Source organism: Pongo pygmaeus, chromosome 14 (assembly GCF_028885625.2).
Source record: "Pongo pygmaeus isolate AG05252 chromosome 14, NHGRI_mPonPyg2-v2.0_pri, whole genome shotgun sequence".
Classification (NCBI taxonomy): Eukaryota; Metazoa; Chordata; class Mammalia; order Primates; family Hominidae; genus Pongo; species Pongo pygmaeus.
The window spans coordinates 123016586-123033537 of record NC_072387.2 but is presented as its reverse complement, the minus strand read 5'-3'; the positions used below and the strand labels follow the sequence as shown (position 1 = coordinate 123033537).

General features: G+C 53.0%; 1 protein-coding gene across 21 annotated transcripts in view; it reads right to left on the bottom strand.

The window, feature by feature from the left end:
• Window positions 1-16952, bottom strand: part of MCF2L (MCF.2 cell line derived transforming sequence like) — a 207539-nt gene that overhangs the window by 52521 nt on the left and 138066 nt on the right. For 2 of the 21 annotated variants that reach the window (XM_063651190.1, XM_054447046.2), the window contains exon 1: window positions 218-468. The exons of 18 other annotated variants lie outside the window; for them this stretch is intronic. In XM_063651190.1, the coding sequence (XP_063507260.1) occupies window positions 218-381 (164 nt within the window). In that variant the 5' untranslated portion in view covers window positions 382-468. Of the gene's footprint in view, window positions 1-217; window positions 469-16952 lie in introns of those variants that run through there. One more of the 21 variants, XM_054447048.2, reaches the window with a different exon arrangement.

The following is a 16952-nucleotide window of genomic DNA, read 5'->3' as shown; positions in this document are numbered from 1 at the left end:
CCCGCAGTCCCAGAACCTGCTCTCATCTATGGAAGGGCAGGCACTTTCGGTGCATTCTTATTTCTCAGCCTAACACCAACCACTTCAAGTCACAGATTCAGGCAGAACCATCTCTCCCGAGCTCAGTTATTTGCTATTCCACAGTAAGAGCCGAGTCATTTTCCTTTCCTGGGTGACCAGCTGACTAAACCCTCCAAAACAGTCTTATGGCGCATACATCACGCTGGTCCTGGCATCTGAGGTGCCCGTGCTGGTCCACGTTAAAGATTCACTCGTGGTGGCATTGCTACGGTGCTGGGAGAAAATCCCCAAGACTTCTGAAGGTTCCCAAGCATCTGCTGGAAACGGGAGAGGAGGCAGCACTCTCTGCGACAGCCACATCTGTGACAGAGACCACACTTGCGCGTTGTATAATGACAGCCTCCGTCCTCGGATGAGCCTGGTAGCAGAAGCCTGAGTCACAGAGTAGGTGCGGAGAGCCCTCTTCCGCGGGCTCACTCTGCAGCCAAGCCAATTGCGTGATGCCAGCAGCTGCTACCACCAGCCAATCCAAAGCAGAAACAACCACACGGGCACGCCTAAGGCAGGGGCTAGAATTGCTAATTTCCAAGTCTCTGAACATGTCCTAGGTTTACATGAAAATCAGAATTCTGCAGGATGGAGATAAATTATGCAGTCTGTGGGCGTGGCCGCTCGCTGTGAGCATCATTAACAAGCCAGGGATTTATGTCGGGTGTCTCAGGTCCTTCTGACACTCGGATTTAAAGACAGAAACAGCAACTCCCAAGACATGAAGACGAGGCAGTGACCCCCGAACATTCATGTGTGGTGGGTGCTGCTGCATCTGTGTCCCTGTCTGCATCTGGCCGTGAAAAACACCTCACATGTGGGATAATTTGATTCAATAACAGCAGAAACCTTCTGGGTGAGTGCACGAATAAACACTAGCTTTCATTCAAAGCAGCCTTCTGCAGTGGGCACTAAGCATGTGCATGAGCACGGGGAGTCAGCGACTCCATTTCATAGCTGTGGGGGTCACAGACAGAATTCGTTTTCTGATCTGGCTTAGTTCTTACGGAGCTAAGATTTTTTTTAAAGTTATATTTTCAGCTGGGCATGGTGGTTCATGCTTGCAATCCCGGCACTTTGGGAGGCTAAGGTGGGTAGATTACTGGAGCCCAGGAGTTCGAGATCAGCCTGGGGAACATGATGAGACCCTGTCTCTACGAAAAATACAAAGATTAGCTGAGTGTGGTGGCGCATGCCTGTGGTCCCAGCTACTTGGGAGTCTGAGGTGGGAAGATTGCTTGGCCCAGGAGTTTGAGGTTGCAGTGAGCTGCGGCCACTGCACTCCAGCCTGGGCAACACAGTGAGACTGTCTCAAAAAAAGAAAGAAAGAAAGTTGTTTTCATACTTCCTTATTTATTTCTTGAGTCTGAGCACTTTGACGACTTTTTCTGAACTGTGAGACACTGGGTACAGGGAATCTTACTTCCCGTGTGGACCTGCATGCTCCCTTGGGAGAGGCACAAAGTTACAGGTTATCCTCCAGCAACGGGTGCTACATGTGCCTCTTCCACAAAGGGACCTTGGATGTGCCAGGCCGCAGAGACGGAACCCAGCTCCCCTCCCTCTTTCCCCAGGCGGTGTGGTCAGAGCTGCCTTTGGACTCCAAGCCAGGGAGCCGATCCCGGAGCTCTCTGGGTCCCACTCTTCCTACAGTGAAGGAGAGAAGAGCCCAGAATGATTAATTTCCACTGAGCACATAATCCTCAGACCAGCGAACCCAGTCAAGTGCTTTCAAGTCCTGAAGCAGGGGTGATGCTAGCTGAGAAATGCCCCAAGCTGCCCACCTGCAGGTTTGCTAAAGAGCCCCTGCCAAGGGGCTGTGTGTTGGGCAGGAGGGGCTCACGACCTCTGCGACACTGGCAGGCTCTGGCGGGCCCCGCAAAGGCGTCACCCTGGACAGGTGACTCAGCTGTGAACCGTCTCTGCTTCCTTTTCTGTAAAAATGAGGATAATCGTAGAATCCACCCCCAGCGGTTACCGTGAGAGTGAAATGAAGCCACTGAGTGTGCTGTAACCCGCAATGCTGGCTGGGCGTTGTCACTGTTTTGCAGAACAACAAAGCCTGACTCAATTTCTCCCCTTTTCCCTGGAATAGAGCTCTGATTGGGGTTGAATTTCAGCCTCTGTGTCCACCCATGGATGCCCCCGCTACTCCACAACAGGCCAGACCAGCAACGGGGACCACGACTGCCATGTGAGAGCTGCTGGATGCAGAATGCACCTCCTAGACCTCTGTGGCCCAAACATATCCAATTATAGCCAGAACGCACCCCCCGCCCCAAGACCTCTGTGGCCCAAACACATCCAATTGTAGTCAGAACGCATCCCCCGCGAGACCTCTGTGGCCCAAACACATCCAGTTATAGCCAGAACACACCCTCCCCCAGACCCCTGTGACCCAAACACATCCAATTCTAGCCATGGAGCTTCTGCCCCACATGCAGCCAAGCTCCTGCCTCACTCGGTGCCTCCCACATCTGGCTTCTCACGCCGTTAGGTGCGTGTCTGTCTCACACCCGGCAGTGCAGGTTGACGCTGCAGCCACGAAAAAGGCGCCATGCGCGCCCGATGCCACTGGATGCCGCCCGGCCTGCCTGTGTGGGGCTTCCACTCACTCTACGTTTAAATCTTTGTGTTACATTGTAATGGGAACACCAGTATCACAAATAGGCATCCGTTTTCAATGAGAAACCAGTTACCAACAACTAAAACATTTTTTAGAAGTCAAAATTGCAAGTGAAATATAAGGTGTTGTAAATTTATTCAATTCAAAAAATGCATACTAGAAAATCAGGTTCTCGACGAGAAGGACGGACTGGTTTCCAGGTGGTGTTAATGGGGCAGTCACTGTTGCTCAGCTGCGGAAGGTGTGGGTCCTGGGCAGGACAACAGCGCTGGTTCCTCCTGCCCCAGCCATGCTCACCATCATGGGTGCAGGCCCAGGGCGCGCGTTGGAATGGGGTGTGGGCAGGAGGCATGCTTCTTCAGGGATAAAGACTTGTCCTCAGGGGTGCTACGGACCAGGCACTGTGCCAACAGCCCTACAGCTATTCATCAAGCTCCAGTGACCATCCTATGAGGCCGGTGCTATGATCCTCTCCAGGCACAGAGAGCTTTAGTCACTTGCCCAAAGTCACACAGCTGTGAGCACAGATAGGGGAACCTGGCTCAGACACCACGTGTGCTGCCCCTAAGGCCACGTCCACACTGGCGGCCTCCTAATGTTCCCACCAAGCAGGGACCCGACCCCAGATGCCCACACACCAGCACTCAGCCTCCTGCTCTGCGCAGCCCCCCGCCACAACCTTGCCCCCTATGCAGGGCCCAGGTAGATGCTCATCCAGGCCCCTCAGCCCCATGTCTCCTCTCCTACCACATTTCAGGAACACTGACTCAGAAGGTGCAAAGCCTGGACTAAAAAAGTCTCTGACGTGAGGCTGTAAAGAGCCCCTAGCGCCTCCTCTACCCATACTGACTGTGGTCGCGAGGGCAGGGCCACGTGATCGCCCCACCCCCCACAGCCCATGGCATTCCCGAGGCTGCACTGCCCAAAACCCTGAGGCAGGACCTGGATCTGCTCCCAGGAGTGAGGACCCAGGGCTCACAGAGCTTGGATCTATGCCCACATCTGTGGCCTCCTGTGCCTGAGGGAGAGGGTGGTGTGGCTCCTGCCCAGTTTCAGCAGGAAACAGTCCCCAAGTCACCAGAGGAATGAAGGTGATGGTGCCGGAGGAGTTGGGGCAGAATAACTCAAGCTGGCAGCCACCCCAGAAATGTCCCTCGCACTCAGGGCACGAACACAGCCCATAGACGCCCCATCAGCCGCCAACTCCGCAACAGTTGGCCTTGGAGGGGCTGCCCTGGCCAGTCGCCCAGCAGCTGAGTTTGAGGCCAATGAGCTCACTTTTGGCCCAAATAAACAAAAAAGGCCCAGCGGTCTCATAAAGTTTCAGGAATGTTCCAACTGGCTGCGTCTTCTGTGACAGAGACCCAAACCGCTCAGGGCTGGCGACCTTGGAAGCCCCATGGTCCCCCACCCACGTGGGCAGACAGCTCACTGGCCTGCGGGTGCAACCACAGCTCACTGGGCAGGAGCAGAGTGTGAGGGATGGTCTGGAAGCAGAGGCTGGCTCCTCCCTACCAGTGGGGCGGGGAGGCCCCAGCACCACGTTCCCCTAGTGCCTGGCCAACTGCCTCTGCTGTGTGGACATGGTGGGGGCGAGGAGGATGCTTTGTCCCAGGGCGGGGGCAGGTGGAGGCCGGGACACGGGAGGAGCGGCGCTTGCAGAGGGCAGCGGAGCTTAGGAATCAACAGTGCATGGCCAGGAGGGGCTGAGGGGACGTGAGGCCTGGGTGGGAGGAAGTGGACCCTTGGTGTCTTTGCTTCTCAAACATCAACCTGCACCCAAGACGGGAAGAAGAGTCTGGGAGAAAGGTGCCTGCACAGCAGGGTGGCTGTGTCCTCAGGAAAAGCAAAACAAACACACAGGAAGGCCCTCCCTGCACAGTGTGACTCAGTTACCTTGGCCCATCTGGGATAGAGTAGGTGACACCTAAGTTCTTTTCCTTGGAGGACACCATTCTTTATGTGAATACTTTGCTCAATTATAATGCACATTATGCAGAAGCACAGAGTATGAGTGACGGCAGTGAGTGCCCAGACTGAGAGGCCGTTCCCACCATCCAGGGTGCCCCATCCCGACTCCTGTCACCATACATTAGTTTTGCCTGCCATTGAATTTTGTCCAAATAAAAATATACGATATGTATATTTTTTGGTGTCTTTTTGGTGTCTGGCTTCTTTCGACATTGTGGGATTCACCCACGTTGTTGCAGTAGGGTGTCTGTTCATTCTTGTTGCTGGGTTATGGTATACATATATGATGAAATATGATTTATTAATAAATTCTACTCTTAATGGACATTTGGGTTGTTTCCAGTTTGGGGCTAAACTGAACATAAGACAATGAGCATTCTTATACATGTCTTCTAGTGCACACAATACACACTCCTGTTGGACATATTCTTAGGAATTGCTGTAATTATGTAGATGTGGACAAATATACACCTGCCAGAAATGCACGTGACTTCTGGTTGCTCCATGGTTTTGTCAGCACTGGATACTGTCTGTCACTAGAATTTTAGCCATTCTTGTGGGTACAGAGTGACGTCCTCATATGGCTTTAATTGGCATTTCCCAGAGGCAGGAAGCCTTCTGTGTTTAGTGGCTATCCTCTTTTATGAAATGCCTGTTCACATCTTTTGGTTGTTTTTCTACTAGATTCTCCTTTATCTTGTTGGTGTGTAGTTCTCTGTATAAGCTAGAAACAAGTTTCTTATTGGATGTGCATATTGCAAACACCTGCTTCCATACTGTGGCTTTCCGTGTCGATCTCTTCAGGGTTCATTTTGATGAAAAGAGTAACTTAACTTTAATGTAGCCCAACTTACTGGCCTTTTCCTTTCTAATAATTGCTTTTTTGATAACTGCTTTTTAAACCTTGTGTAAGAAATCTTTTCTTACTCTGAGATAGGCATTTTCCTATGTTTGTCAAGAATAGAGACTATATTAAAGTTCACATTTACACCTGTGATCTGGAATTAACTTTTGTATATGGTGTGAGGCAGGTATCAGCATTCATAATTTCCCACACAGACAGCCAATCACATCCACTCCTCTTACTGAGGACGTCCATCCCCCTCCGTGCTACAGTATCACTTAAGAAATAAATTGAGAGACTGCAATGGCCGGGCGTGGTGGCTCACGCCTGTAATCCCAGGACTTCGGGAGGCCAAGGCGGGCAGATCACGAGGTCAGGAGATTGAGACCATCCTGGCTAACACGGTGAAACCCCGTCTCTACTAAAAATACAAAAAAAATGAGCCGGGCGTGGTGGCGGGCGCCTATAGTCCCAGCTACGTGGGAGGCTAAGGCAGGAGAATGGCGTGAACCTGGGAGGTGGAGCTTGCAGTGAGCCGAGATAGCGCCACTGCACTCCAGCCTGGGTGATAGAGCGAGACTCCGTTTAAAAAATCAATCAATCAATCAATCAATCAAGAGACTGCAGATGTGTGGTCTGTGTGGATTCGATATTCTGTGCTGCTGCTCTTCTGTTTATACCGTCTGTGTTAATCACTGTCACTTTAATAATGTCTTAATATTTGGCAGTATGAGCTTTCAACCTTTTTCTTCAAAGTTGGGTTGACTATTCGTCACCCCTTGCATTTTCATATAAAATGTAAAGGCAGCCTGCCAATGTTCACACCTAAATAAAGAAAAACCTGCTGGAATTTTATTTGGGAATTGCATTCAATCTATATGTTTATTTAGAGAGAATTAACATTGTTATACTAATTGTCTTCTAATCTGTGAACTAAAATATTCTTCCATTTATTCATGCTACTTTAATTTCTTTTTTTTTTTTTTTTTTTTGAGACGGAGGCTCGCTCTGTCGCCCAGGCTGGAGTGCAGTGGCACGATCTCCGCTCACTGCAAGCTCCGCCTCCCGGGTTCAGGCCATTCTCCTGCCTCAGCCTCCCGAGTAGCTGGGACTACAGGCGCCTGCAACCACGCCTGGCTAATTTTTTGTATTTTTAGTAGAGACAGGGTTTCACCGTGTTAGCCAGGATGATCTCAATCTCCTGACCTTGTGATCCACCCACCTCAGCCTCCCAAAGTGCTGGAATTACAGGCGTGAGCCACCGCATCCGGCCACTTTAATTTCTTTCAATAACATTTTGCAATTTTCTGCTTAGAAGTCTTGCACGTCTTTTATTAGATACGATTTTATTCCTATGTACTCAATTTTGATGTGATTATAAGTGATATTTATAAATTTCATTTTCCAATTGTACATCGTTGATATATATAAAAATACTAAAATACAATTAAGTTTAGTATATTGACCCCTGGCCATTGATCTTGCTAAATTACTTACTCAGCTTAAGAGTCTGACTGTTACTTAATTTGGATTTTCTTCATACACAACCACATTGTCTACAAATAATGAACGATACCTGTGTTTCTTACTGTTTCAATCCTTAAGACTTTTCTTTTCTTGTATTGTTGTCTGCCTAGTACCTCCAAGCACAATCCTGAATAGAAATGAGAACAGTGTTCCTGATCTCAGGGGCAAAGCATTCAATACTTCACCATGAAATGCAGAAAGTGGGGCTCACATCTGTAAAATTCCAGAATCTGGCTCCCCAAGTCCTGGCTGCCTCTGCAGCCTCTCAATCCCTCAAACATATTTTTAAACAAAATTTTACCCAGGTTTTACAGTTGCTCTTGGTGGAAATATCAGTTGGCTACAAAATACTCTATTAAAGCCAGAACGGAAATAGGTAGCGGGTTTTGAACCTGTTTCCATCTAATAGAAACATTTACATGAATGATGACAAATGTAACCCAGGTCGAAAGGGGTATCCTGGCTCTGAACCAGTTTAGTCTGACCTGAGTCTCCGACCCCATGCTCTGCAGATGTTCAACCAACTCTCCAAGGTCCCTACAAATGGTGCCGCTGGGCAGGGGTGGTTTCATCTTTAGTTACAATTCCCTACTTCCCCAGAACTTGTGTTCTTCACTCTGTCTAGCTCAACCCTGCCCTAGCCTGCCCCCCACCCTCCACCCCTAGGGGCTCAGCAAGGTGCTTTCTATCGTGGTCATTATCATCATCCTAATAGCACACAGAGCTTAGGATGCAAGCCAAGGGTTGAGCCAGCCTGTGGGGCTCTACTGTGTGCAGACGCCAAGAACATGGCAGGCTGTTAGTTGAGAGGAATTCTTCCAGGATGACATGTTTGCACCTCTCCCAGCCCCTCTCTGCACTGAGATGGACAGGAGGGCCGCTGGACCGTATGGCACTAAGTTCAAGTCTGGGGGTTCCAAACACCAGTGTGCAGACCAGTGCCAGATGGATGCAAGAGAAACATCCGGGAGCTTGCTACAACACGGGTCTTCTCAGGCCACTCCTGGATATTCTGATGTGATCATTTGAGAGTGAGGCCTAGGAATTAATGGTTGTTAAAAGTTCCACTTGGTATCTGAACCCCATGGACTGGATGGGAATAACACAAATAGAAGCTGGCGGTCCTCTGAGAGTCAGGGTCTGGTGGAGGAGTTGGGGGGCCGCCCACCAGCAGCAGCCAGGAGGCAGGAGGAACACAAAAGGAGCATGATATCGCAGACACCTGGAGAAGAAAGGCGCGAGCTCAGAGGGCTCCTGGGTGAGAGGACAGGGTTGCCTGCGACACATGCACTCCTGGGGACGCAGGGCTGGGACAGCGCGTCCTTCTGTGGGTGGCTGCTGCCACTCACATACCCCGCACCTGCCTCCACCACTGCCGTTGCCCTCCACGGAATCAGCCCCACCTGATGCCCCGGCCTGCTTTATTCTCCCGCCCTCCGTGCCCAGTTACCTGTGGGCAGCTGGCATCTCATGCAAAGCTCGTAGGAAAAGCCCCCCAAAGCACAGAGGCACAGGCGGCCTTGGTTGCCCGAGCACATCTGTGATCCCTAAAACCCAACACATTCATAAAGAAATAGCGAAAGAAAAGTGGTACTTAAAATTGTCTTAGAACTCTGGCTGTGGAAAGCAAACCAACCTAAGTTAACTTATGTATAAAAGGAAAGAAGATCTATGACACAATTAAAAGAGAATGGTGGCGTCATTCTCATTTCCAAAGACTCCTCTGCGAGCTTCTGCAACACTGGCCAACTGTGAACCCAGAAGCAGGCTGGGGTCTGCGGGACTGAGGTGCCTCTGGGCATGGAGAATGGGTCCCTGGAGTTACAGACACGAGTGTCCTCTATAATAACAAAATCCACTAATGTGACTGCAGCAGCGCTGTTTGTGATACAAAATCCTGACCTGCAGCCATCCTCCACCTGCTGAGGCCAAACATCCCTCAGGCCCCTGCTGTACCACGGAGAGGAAGGCCCCATCGCCCGTCACACAGACTCACTACCGAAGGGGCCTCTGCCATTTTAAACGTGCAGAAACTGAGGAACGCAGAAGTGAATGACATATCCAGGGTCAAACAGCTAACAAGTGGGGCGCTGGGGTCTGAGCCCAGAGCCTACCTGGTAAACACTGGGGTCTGCTGATCGCTCACACCACAGTAAGACCTTAAAATCGCCATCCTCCAAGGAGCTTCCCGCGGAGGGCAGATAACACAGGAGCTCCCTGCAGGACCTGTGCCCACCCAGATCCACGGAGGCGGCCGGCCACGAAGCTGTCCTGGGGGACACTGGAACTGCATCCTCACGGAAGAAAAAGGCAGCAGGTGAAGCAGCCAGGGAGGGGGCCGGAGGAGGGGAGACAGGACCCCCGAGGGATCAGACACCCAGAGCTGCACACGGCAGAGGGGGTTTGAGGCGGAAAACGGCAAAACACACTGCAGAGCCGGGTGAGGTCAGAGGACCTGGTTTCCCGCCAAGGAAGTCTCCGTGCCCGCAGGAAATAATTCTGTGGCTTTAAATATCAAAAACCTCACTGTCAGGATGTCTTACCTGAGTAGGGTCATTTATTAGGGTTTACAGACAGGCTTTAGAGTAAAATATGCACGATTCATAACTGCACTACATGGTAGTTATAGCAGGACACAAAAATTAAACGTGAAACAATGAGAGCGTCAGAGTCACCCAGAGAAGCCGCCCCAGTTTCAACATTTTTCCAAAAGCTGCGGTTGCCCAACTGCGCCCTCGTGTGGTTGGAAGTGAATATCGCAAGTGTTCCTGTCGGGAATGGTGAGGTCTGCACGGGGGTGCTGCACGTGGCACAGGAACCCTTCCTCCGGAGGGGCTTCACGGGGGCCATGCTCTTCCTCCTTCTCCCGCCCTCCGGTGTGGGCGCCATGGGTCCTTTGCTATCAGGGCGCCCACCCTGACGCCACCGCCGGGGACTGCGGGCCTGCTTTGCCTCAGGCAGGCCTTCCTCGCCTCTGATCTGTGGCTCTGTGGCCACAGCAACCCCTAACCTCTGGGGACTATCACTCCCCAAGGAAGGTCGGCCTTGAGCTGTGTCCTGGACCCTGAGCACAGACACTGCAACCCCGGGCCTTGTCTTTCTGCTCATGCCGGTGAGACCAGGGCAAGGGTGAGGGCGAGGGTGAGGGCGCTCGCTCCTCCTCCAGGACAGAGCCAGCATAACCATCGTGCAGCCCAATAAGCAGCCATTGGTCATGTGTGAATGAAAATGAGGCTGCCTGGCCAGGCATGGTGGCTCACGCCAGTAATCCCAGCACTTTGGGAGGCCGAGGAGGGTGGATCATTTGAGCCCAGGAGTTCAAGACCAACCTGGGCAACATGGTGAAAACCCATCTCTACAAAAAATACAAAAATTAGCCGGGCATGGTGGCGTGAGCCTCTCATCCCAGCTACTCAGGAGGCTGAGGTGGGAGGATCACCTGAGCTGGGGAGGTTGAGGCTGCAGTGAGCCGAGATCGCGCCACTGCACTCCAGCCTGGGCAACAGAGCCAGATGCATCTCCAAAAAAAAAAAAAAAAAAGAGGCAGCCCTGCCTGCCATGGGCTGGATTTTTAATTTTATTTTGCTTTCATTTTACATTTAAATGGCCACAGGTGGTCAGTAGCTGTTGAATTCAACAGCAGTAACAGAAAAGGACCTGGAGAACACGTTTTGGGAGGGTGTGGGGAGAGGACCTCAGGGGAGGTGGTCACCGTGGTGCGTGCAGAACCCGGAGGAAGGAATGGCAGGGCCTCCGCAACGTGTCCCCAGTGCTCAGAAGCAGCAGACTCCATGAAGAAAATGCTGATGTGGAGACGGGAAACACACCCGAGAGGTGGCTTCCCACCCAGGGCAGCTCACAGACACCTGGGCCGCGCGGTGTCTCCCGGTTCCTCCTAACGAGGCTGGATGTGGGTGGCAGAGCTTCCACTCAGGGCTTCAGACCATGCAGGGCGACCGGGGCCAGCACAGCCTCAGGCCAGCCAGGGATGGCAGACAAGGGCGGCCCTGAAACTGCCAACTCCACTGGGGTGGGGGTTGTGGGGGAATCACCCGGCTGGAGCATTTGAGAACTGCCAGAAACAGGGCACAATCTCACAGACAGAACACAGAAACCGGCCACACCCATGGTGGGGCGACCCTTTACAGCAGTGACCCTAACAGGGAAACAGTAGGGACCACGAAATGCTCACAAACAGGCCCAAGCGAGCACACGGGGTCCACGCACGTCACAGGGTCCACTCACGTCACGGGGGCCAGCCCAAGTAATCACACCGGGTCCGCTTACATCACAGGGGCCAGGAAGCCTTTAAAAAGAAGGCACAGCCAGCTGCAGTGGCTCACATCTGTAATCCCAGCACTTCGGAGGCCAAGGTGGGTGGATCACTTGAACCCAAGAATTCTAGATCAGCCTGGGCAACATGGCGAGACTCCATTTCTACAGAAAATACCCAAATTAGCCGGGTGTGGTGGCTCATGCCTGCAGTACCAGCTACTCAGGAGACTGAGGCAGGAGGATCACCTCGGGCCCAGGAGGTTGAGGCGGCAGTGAGCTGAGATCCTGCCACTGCACTCCAGCCTGGGTGACAGAGCAAGACCCTGTCTCAAAACATGAAAAAAAAAAATATATAAAATGAAAGGCAGCAGCAAATGGCACCAAGGTAGAAGGGTGCCACGGCACACCACTGAACAGAAGCAGCAAGCTGCGAGGTGGCATGTCCTGTGCTGTCCCACCACACGTGGATGAACAGCCTGGGTGTCACCCCAAAGCAGCTCCACAGTTAGCTGTGGGGGAGGGAAGCAGGAGGTGAAGCGGAAGCTTCACTTTTTAATGCACACATATTAAATTGTTTAGCACGCTCACACACGCTCACAGACACTTCCTGTCCTTATATTCAAAAGCCAATTCAAAGTTCAATAGGAAATCAAACCCACAGCGAGAAGCGGGGCTCTTCCAAGGGCTGGGGTCCAGCTGCCCTCCAGCTCAGACAGCCGGACAGGGTGCTCAGGTCACCGCAGGGGGACGACAAACCGAGCTGGCTCCAGGTGCTCATCTTAGAATCAGCGAGATAGGAGGACTCTCCTCTTGACTGGGAGCCTAATGATTACATTCGTGTTTCTGTTCCGTCCCACATGCACCCTCCCCATACAGTCCACACAAACTGCATGCATGTGGTGTGTACGTGTGCAGGTCTGTGGGGGGTATGCATGCACTTGCATATGTGTGTGTGTGCATGTGGTTATACATGTGCACATCTGTGTATGTAAGTGCAGGAGTGCCTGTGTGTCTGTGTGCATGTGTGTGTGTGTGGCATGTGAAAGCCTGTGTAGGTGCACGTGTGCATCTGTATGTGTACATGCCTCTTATGGGCTGAACGTGACCCCTGTCCCGGCAAGCCGGCTGGTAGATGGAGTCCCTACCTCCCAAGGAGCTAGGAGCTTTGAGCCAGGCCCATGGAAAGTCAGAGTCATCATCAGCTTCAGTGAATTCCTTCCACACTGCTCCTCCAGCAAGCTCCAGGCTTCCCACCTCGTTCCTTCTCTGAGGGCCGCTGCCCTCCTCCCCATCTCCCAGCTCCTCCCTCCACCCTGCATTCTGGCAGCTCATGAACTCTTTGGCACCCACTTCACAGAAAACACAGCCCCTCAGAAAAGGCTCCACAGACCGTCTCACCTCCCAGACTCTGTCCCTATAGCCCCCGACTCCCCGGCACTCTGTCCCACCCCCGGTGCGTTCGCTGCCCCCAAAGATGCCACTGGCTCCCTCCTGGGTTCTCTGTGACTGTCCCCCCAACCCAGGCTGGCTCCCTCCTGGGGTCTCTGTGACGAATGTTTCCCAGTTTACATTAAGTTCCTTGTCTACAGTGATGCTGCCGCCCCTGCCCTCAGCTTCCCTCATGCTCTCTTTCTCTATCTCTGTGTCTCCGTGTCTGTCTCTCTGTCTCTATCTCTGTCTCTGTCTGTCTCTATCTCTCTGTCACTCTCTGTCTCTATCTCTGTCACTCTCTGTCTCCTATCTCTCTGTCTCTGTCTCTCTGTCTCTGTCTGTCTCTCTGTCTGTCTGTCTCTGTCTCTCTCTCTCACATTGTTTTCCCACAGCCCTGCTGCCCTGTACGCCCTCCATAGCTGACATATTGTCTCAGCACCACAATTTTCTCTGTTTATTTGCTGTTGTGTTCCCAGTGTGCACTGACCACTGCAACTTCTCAGCACGCAGTGCCTGGACACACAGGTCTGACCGTCTACCTGTGCATCTCCTCCCCAGCCACGTGGCTCTAAGGGGGCCATACAGGGTCTGGAATCCGCTTGTCGCTGGTCTCTATCGCCTCTCTGAGACCTTGGCTCCTACCAAGGCCTGGCCGATGTTGGTTAAATTGAGCTCCATTAGGAATAGGAAAGGCTATAGGGTTTTCAGAGATCTGAAGTGGCCCTCTGACAAACGAGGGCCCACACCTGCGTCGGCAGACACCCGAGGGCCCACACCTGCGTCGGCAGACACCCGAGGGCCCACACCTGGCTTCAGCGGACACCCGAGGGCCCACACCTGCGTCGGCAGACACCCGAGGGCCCACACCTGCGTTGGTGGACACCCGAGGGCCCACACCTGCATTGGTGGACACCCGAGGGCCCACACCTGCGTTGGCAGACACCCGAGGGTCCACACTGGGCTTCGGTGGACACCCGAGGGCCCACACCTGCGTTGGCAGACACCTGAGGGTCCACATCGGGCATCGGCGGACACCTGAGTCAGCAAAGCACGCGGTCAACCCCTTCGCCCTAGTGAGTCATCTTTCCAAGGACCAAAAACTTGGTTTATATTAACAGGTGTCCCAAACCATTCGGGGCAAACCTATTTCAGTCTAATATTCCAAAAATGATGAGTCAGATGTAGTGCTTAAATTGGAACACCTGGCATTTGCATATGAAAACAGAAGGAAAGTTAAAATTAGAATACAGCATTCTTTCTAAATTGATAGACGTGATGCTTGGTTTAGAATATAACAGTTGAAACCCCTTAAAAGCAGCCTTCATGAGAGATTTGTCCGTTTAATTTGCACTGACCTGTGAAAGAACAGGCCGGGTCAATCTCACTTTTTCCCACTTAAAGAACGTGCTGGCTGTGCAGCTGTCTGGAAACTGCGTGCTGGGGAACCGCCTGTGCCAGGGTCTCGCCCACCTTCTCCTGGAAGAAAAGGTCCAAGCTCCCCTCCCTCACTTGGTCTCCCAGGGATGTCCCGGGACCGAGCCGCAATGCTCCGCGTCTCCAGCAGAGGGCAGCCCCGCCCCCACCTTGGGAAGAGGGTCCCCTGCAGAGGGTACTTCCCGGGGGCACAGCACCCTCAGGGCGCCGCGGGCAGGTCTCCTCCTTGTCACTAGCCTGGCAATTTTGCTCGCCAGGGATGCAGAGACTTCCTCTGGGATGGTCCCCTCTGCCAAGCTGCACCTGCAAGGCTTGCGGGGACCCTGGTTTTATCTGCAGAAGCCGTGCTTGACCCCCACGTTTTTAACACACTCTGCACTTCTCAAGAAGGCATCCCTTAGATGCCCTTAGGAAGAGGATTTCCCTTAGAAATGTGTCAAGAATTGTTCACTCTCTCTGGAAGGACATGCTTAATGGCAACACCCTCGAGGCACGGGGTCCCCACAGCACGCCCGCGGCCCCCGTGCTCACAGAAATCCAGGGGAGCTGCCGCGGCTGCTGCACCCTAGGACGCTGGGACAGCCAGGGGACAGGTGGCTCTTACAGGCCTGCAGCTTCCCTTCTGTGGGTCCTTCTGATCAGGGCATGCAGGCGTCCTCCCAAATTCACACAGGTTGGGTTTTGTTATCAAAGAGTTTTATTTCCAGATAGAAAGGGAACATTGGGTCTGACACTGACGAGACCTACCTGGGAAGAAAGGAAACGTGGGTAGAATGCACGCATACATTCATGCTCACAGACACCACACACCACACACACCCCACACATGCCTCACATAGTCCACACACACCACACACTCACCCCACACACGCCACATGCTCACTTTACACACACACCACACAGGGAAGAAGAAAGGAAATGTGGGTAGAATGCACGCATACATTCATGCTCACAGACACCACACACCACACACACCCCACACATACACCACACACACCCCCCACACGCCACACACACCACACACCCCACACACACCACAGGCTCACATTACACACACTCACACCACACACTCAGACACCCACACTGAGTCCGGTGGGGAAAACAGCTCCACGGTCAGCAGCGCTGCTCATGGGTGAACGAAGCTGGCATTTCCAGGATCTGATTTAGAGCATTTGGTGATACAAAGGCCTCTTTCACTTTTTATTATCTAAGTGTGACCAGAAAACCTGAGTTTCCATACACAGGCGAACAGTGGGGATCCATGGAGCTAGCTGCCTCTGAGCATCCTGGGGCCTGCATGTCCACAGCGGGGACTGGGCCTGCACTCCAGCCACCTTCAGCCAGACCAGGCTGTGCGACTCACAGACGTGCAATCTACAGAGGTGGCTGAGTGGGTCTTGTCCTGCAGGAGTCTGGACCCATTTGAGATTCCTGGATCTCAGGAGAAGAAGCAGACAGACAAGTGGGGCAGCAGCAAGGAGGCCATGGAAGGTTCCAGAACATCGGATAAACAGAGGCGTGCACACATGAACACGTGCCGCCTACCACACTCTTATGGCCTTGATGGGTGGCCTCTGAGTGCTGCAGATTCTAGACAAATCTCAAGAAAAGGGATGTGGGTAGCTAAGGAACTCCGCAGATTCTAGAAAAATCTTGAGAAAAGGGATGTGGGTAGCTAAGGAACTCTGCAGATTCTAGAAAAATCTTGAGAAAAGGGATGTGGGTAGCTAAGGAACTCCGCAGATTCTAGAAAAATCTTGAGAAAAGGGATGTGGGTAGCTAAGGGACTCCATGAAGTTTCTAAGACAAAAGAGACAGGAAGGTTCAACAAACAGGAGGCGCCCCAGCTCATGGCTCCCAAGTAGCAAGCACTGACAACAGCCCTGACTTGTGAGAATGAGTCTGACCAGTCAGCATTCAGTGTGGACACCATAGAATCTCATTTAGCCCCATACCAGGAGGTGCCATCAGGGGGCGGATGTACCCGTCAGGCCGGCCGTCCCCTGGGACACAGGCCCTTCCTCCCGTGCAGGTGACAGACAAAGGCCTGGAGGCTTGGAGATGACCGCCCTCCCCAGGACACCCCTCTGGCCACAGCACACCTGGAGCCTACGTCCTCGGGGTATGGCCATGTGGTCTGGGCCTTCGGGCGCTCCCCTGCCCAGCCATCCCCTTTCTCCAGCCATCACCCCGTTATCAACCCTCATCTATAACATGGGCTTAATAACTGCCTTCCTGCCACAGTGTGGCTGAGAACCAGGGAGGAATGTGTGGAAACCGTCTGCAGCATCGCAGCCTTGCCCCACCAAGCCTGTCCCATCAGCCCCTCAGGGAGCTCGGCTGCTCGGCCCGAGACCCAGCCCCTCCTCCGTGCACTCAGCTCAGCCAGCAGAGCCTGGCGCGTGGGGCGGGGGTGCAAGATTCTCACAAAAGACAAGAGACTGAGGTCAAAACCACAAACCCAACACACAGTGATTTGGGGCTACCAGGACACTGCCATGTCCAGGGCTTTGACCATAGTCCGTCACGAGCCCCCTTCTTTCTGCCCACCAAGACGTCCTGCCCCCGACAGGCCCACCGGTGAGGCTCCCCGCTCCGCCAGCTCCCACCTCAACCCACCAAGTGGACAGAGGTGCCCACCGCTCTCCCTCTCCTCGAGGCATGCCTGCAGAGGCTGGCTGCTGCCAACTGGTGGTTATGTGATATTTATCAGGGGATCATTGTGCTGTTTTCCAGGTCAGGCCGACGTGCTGAGCTCTCAGTTACCAGGCCCAG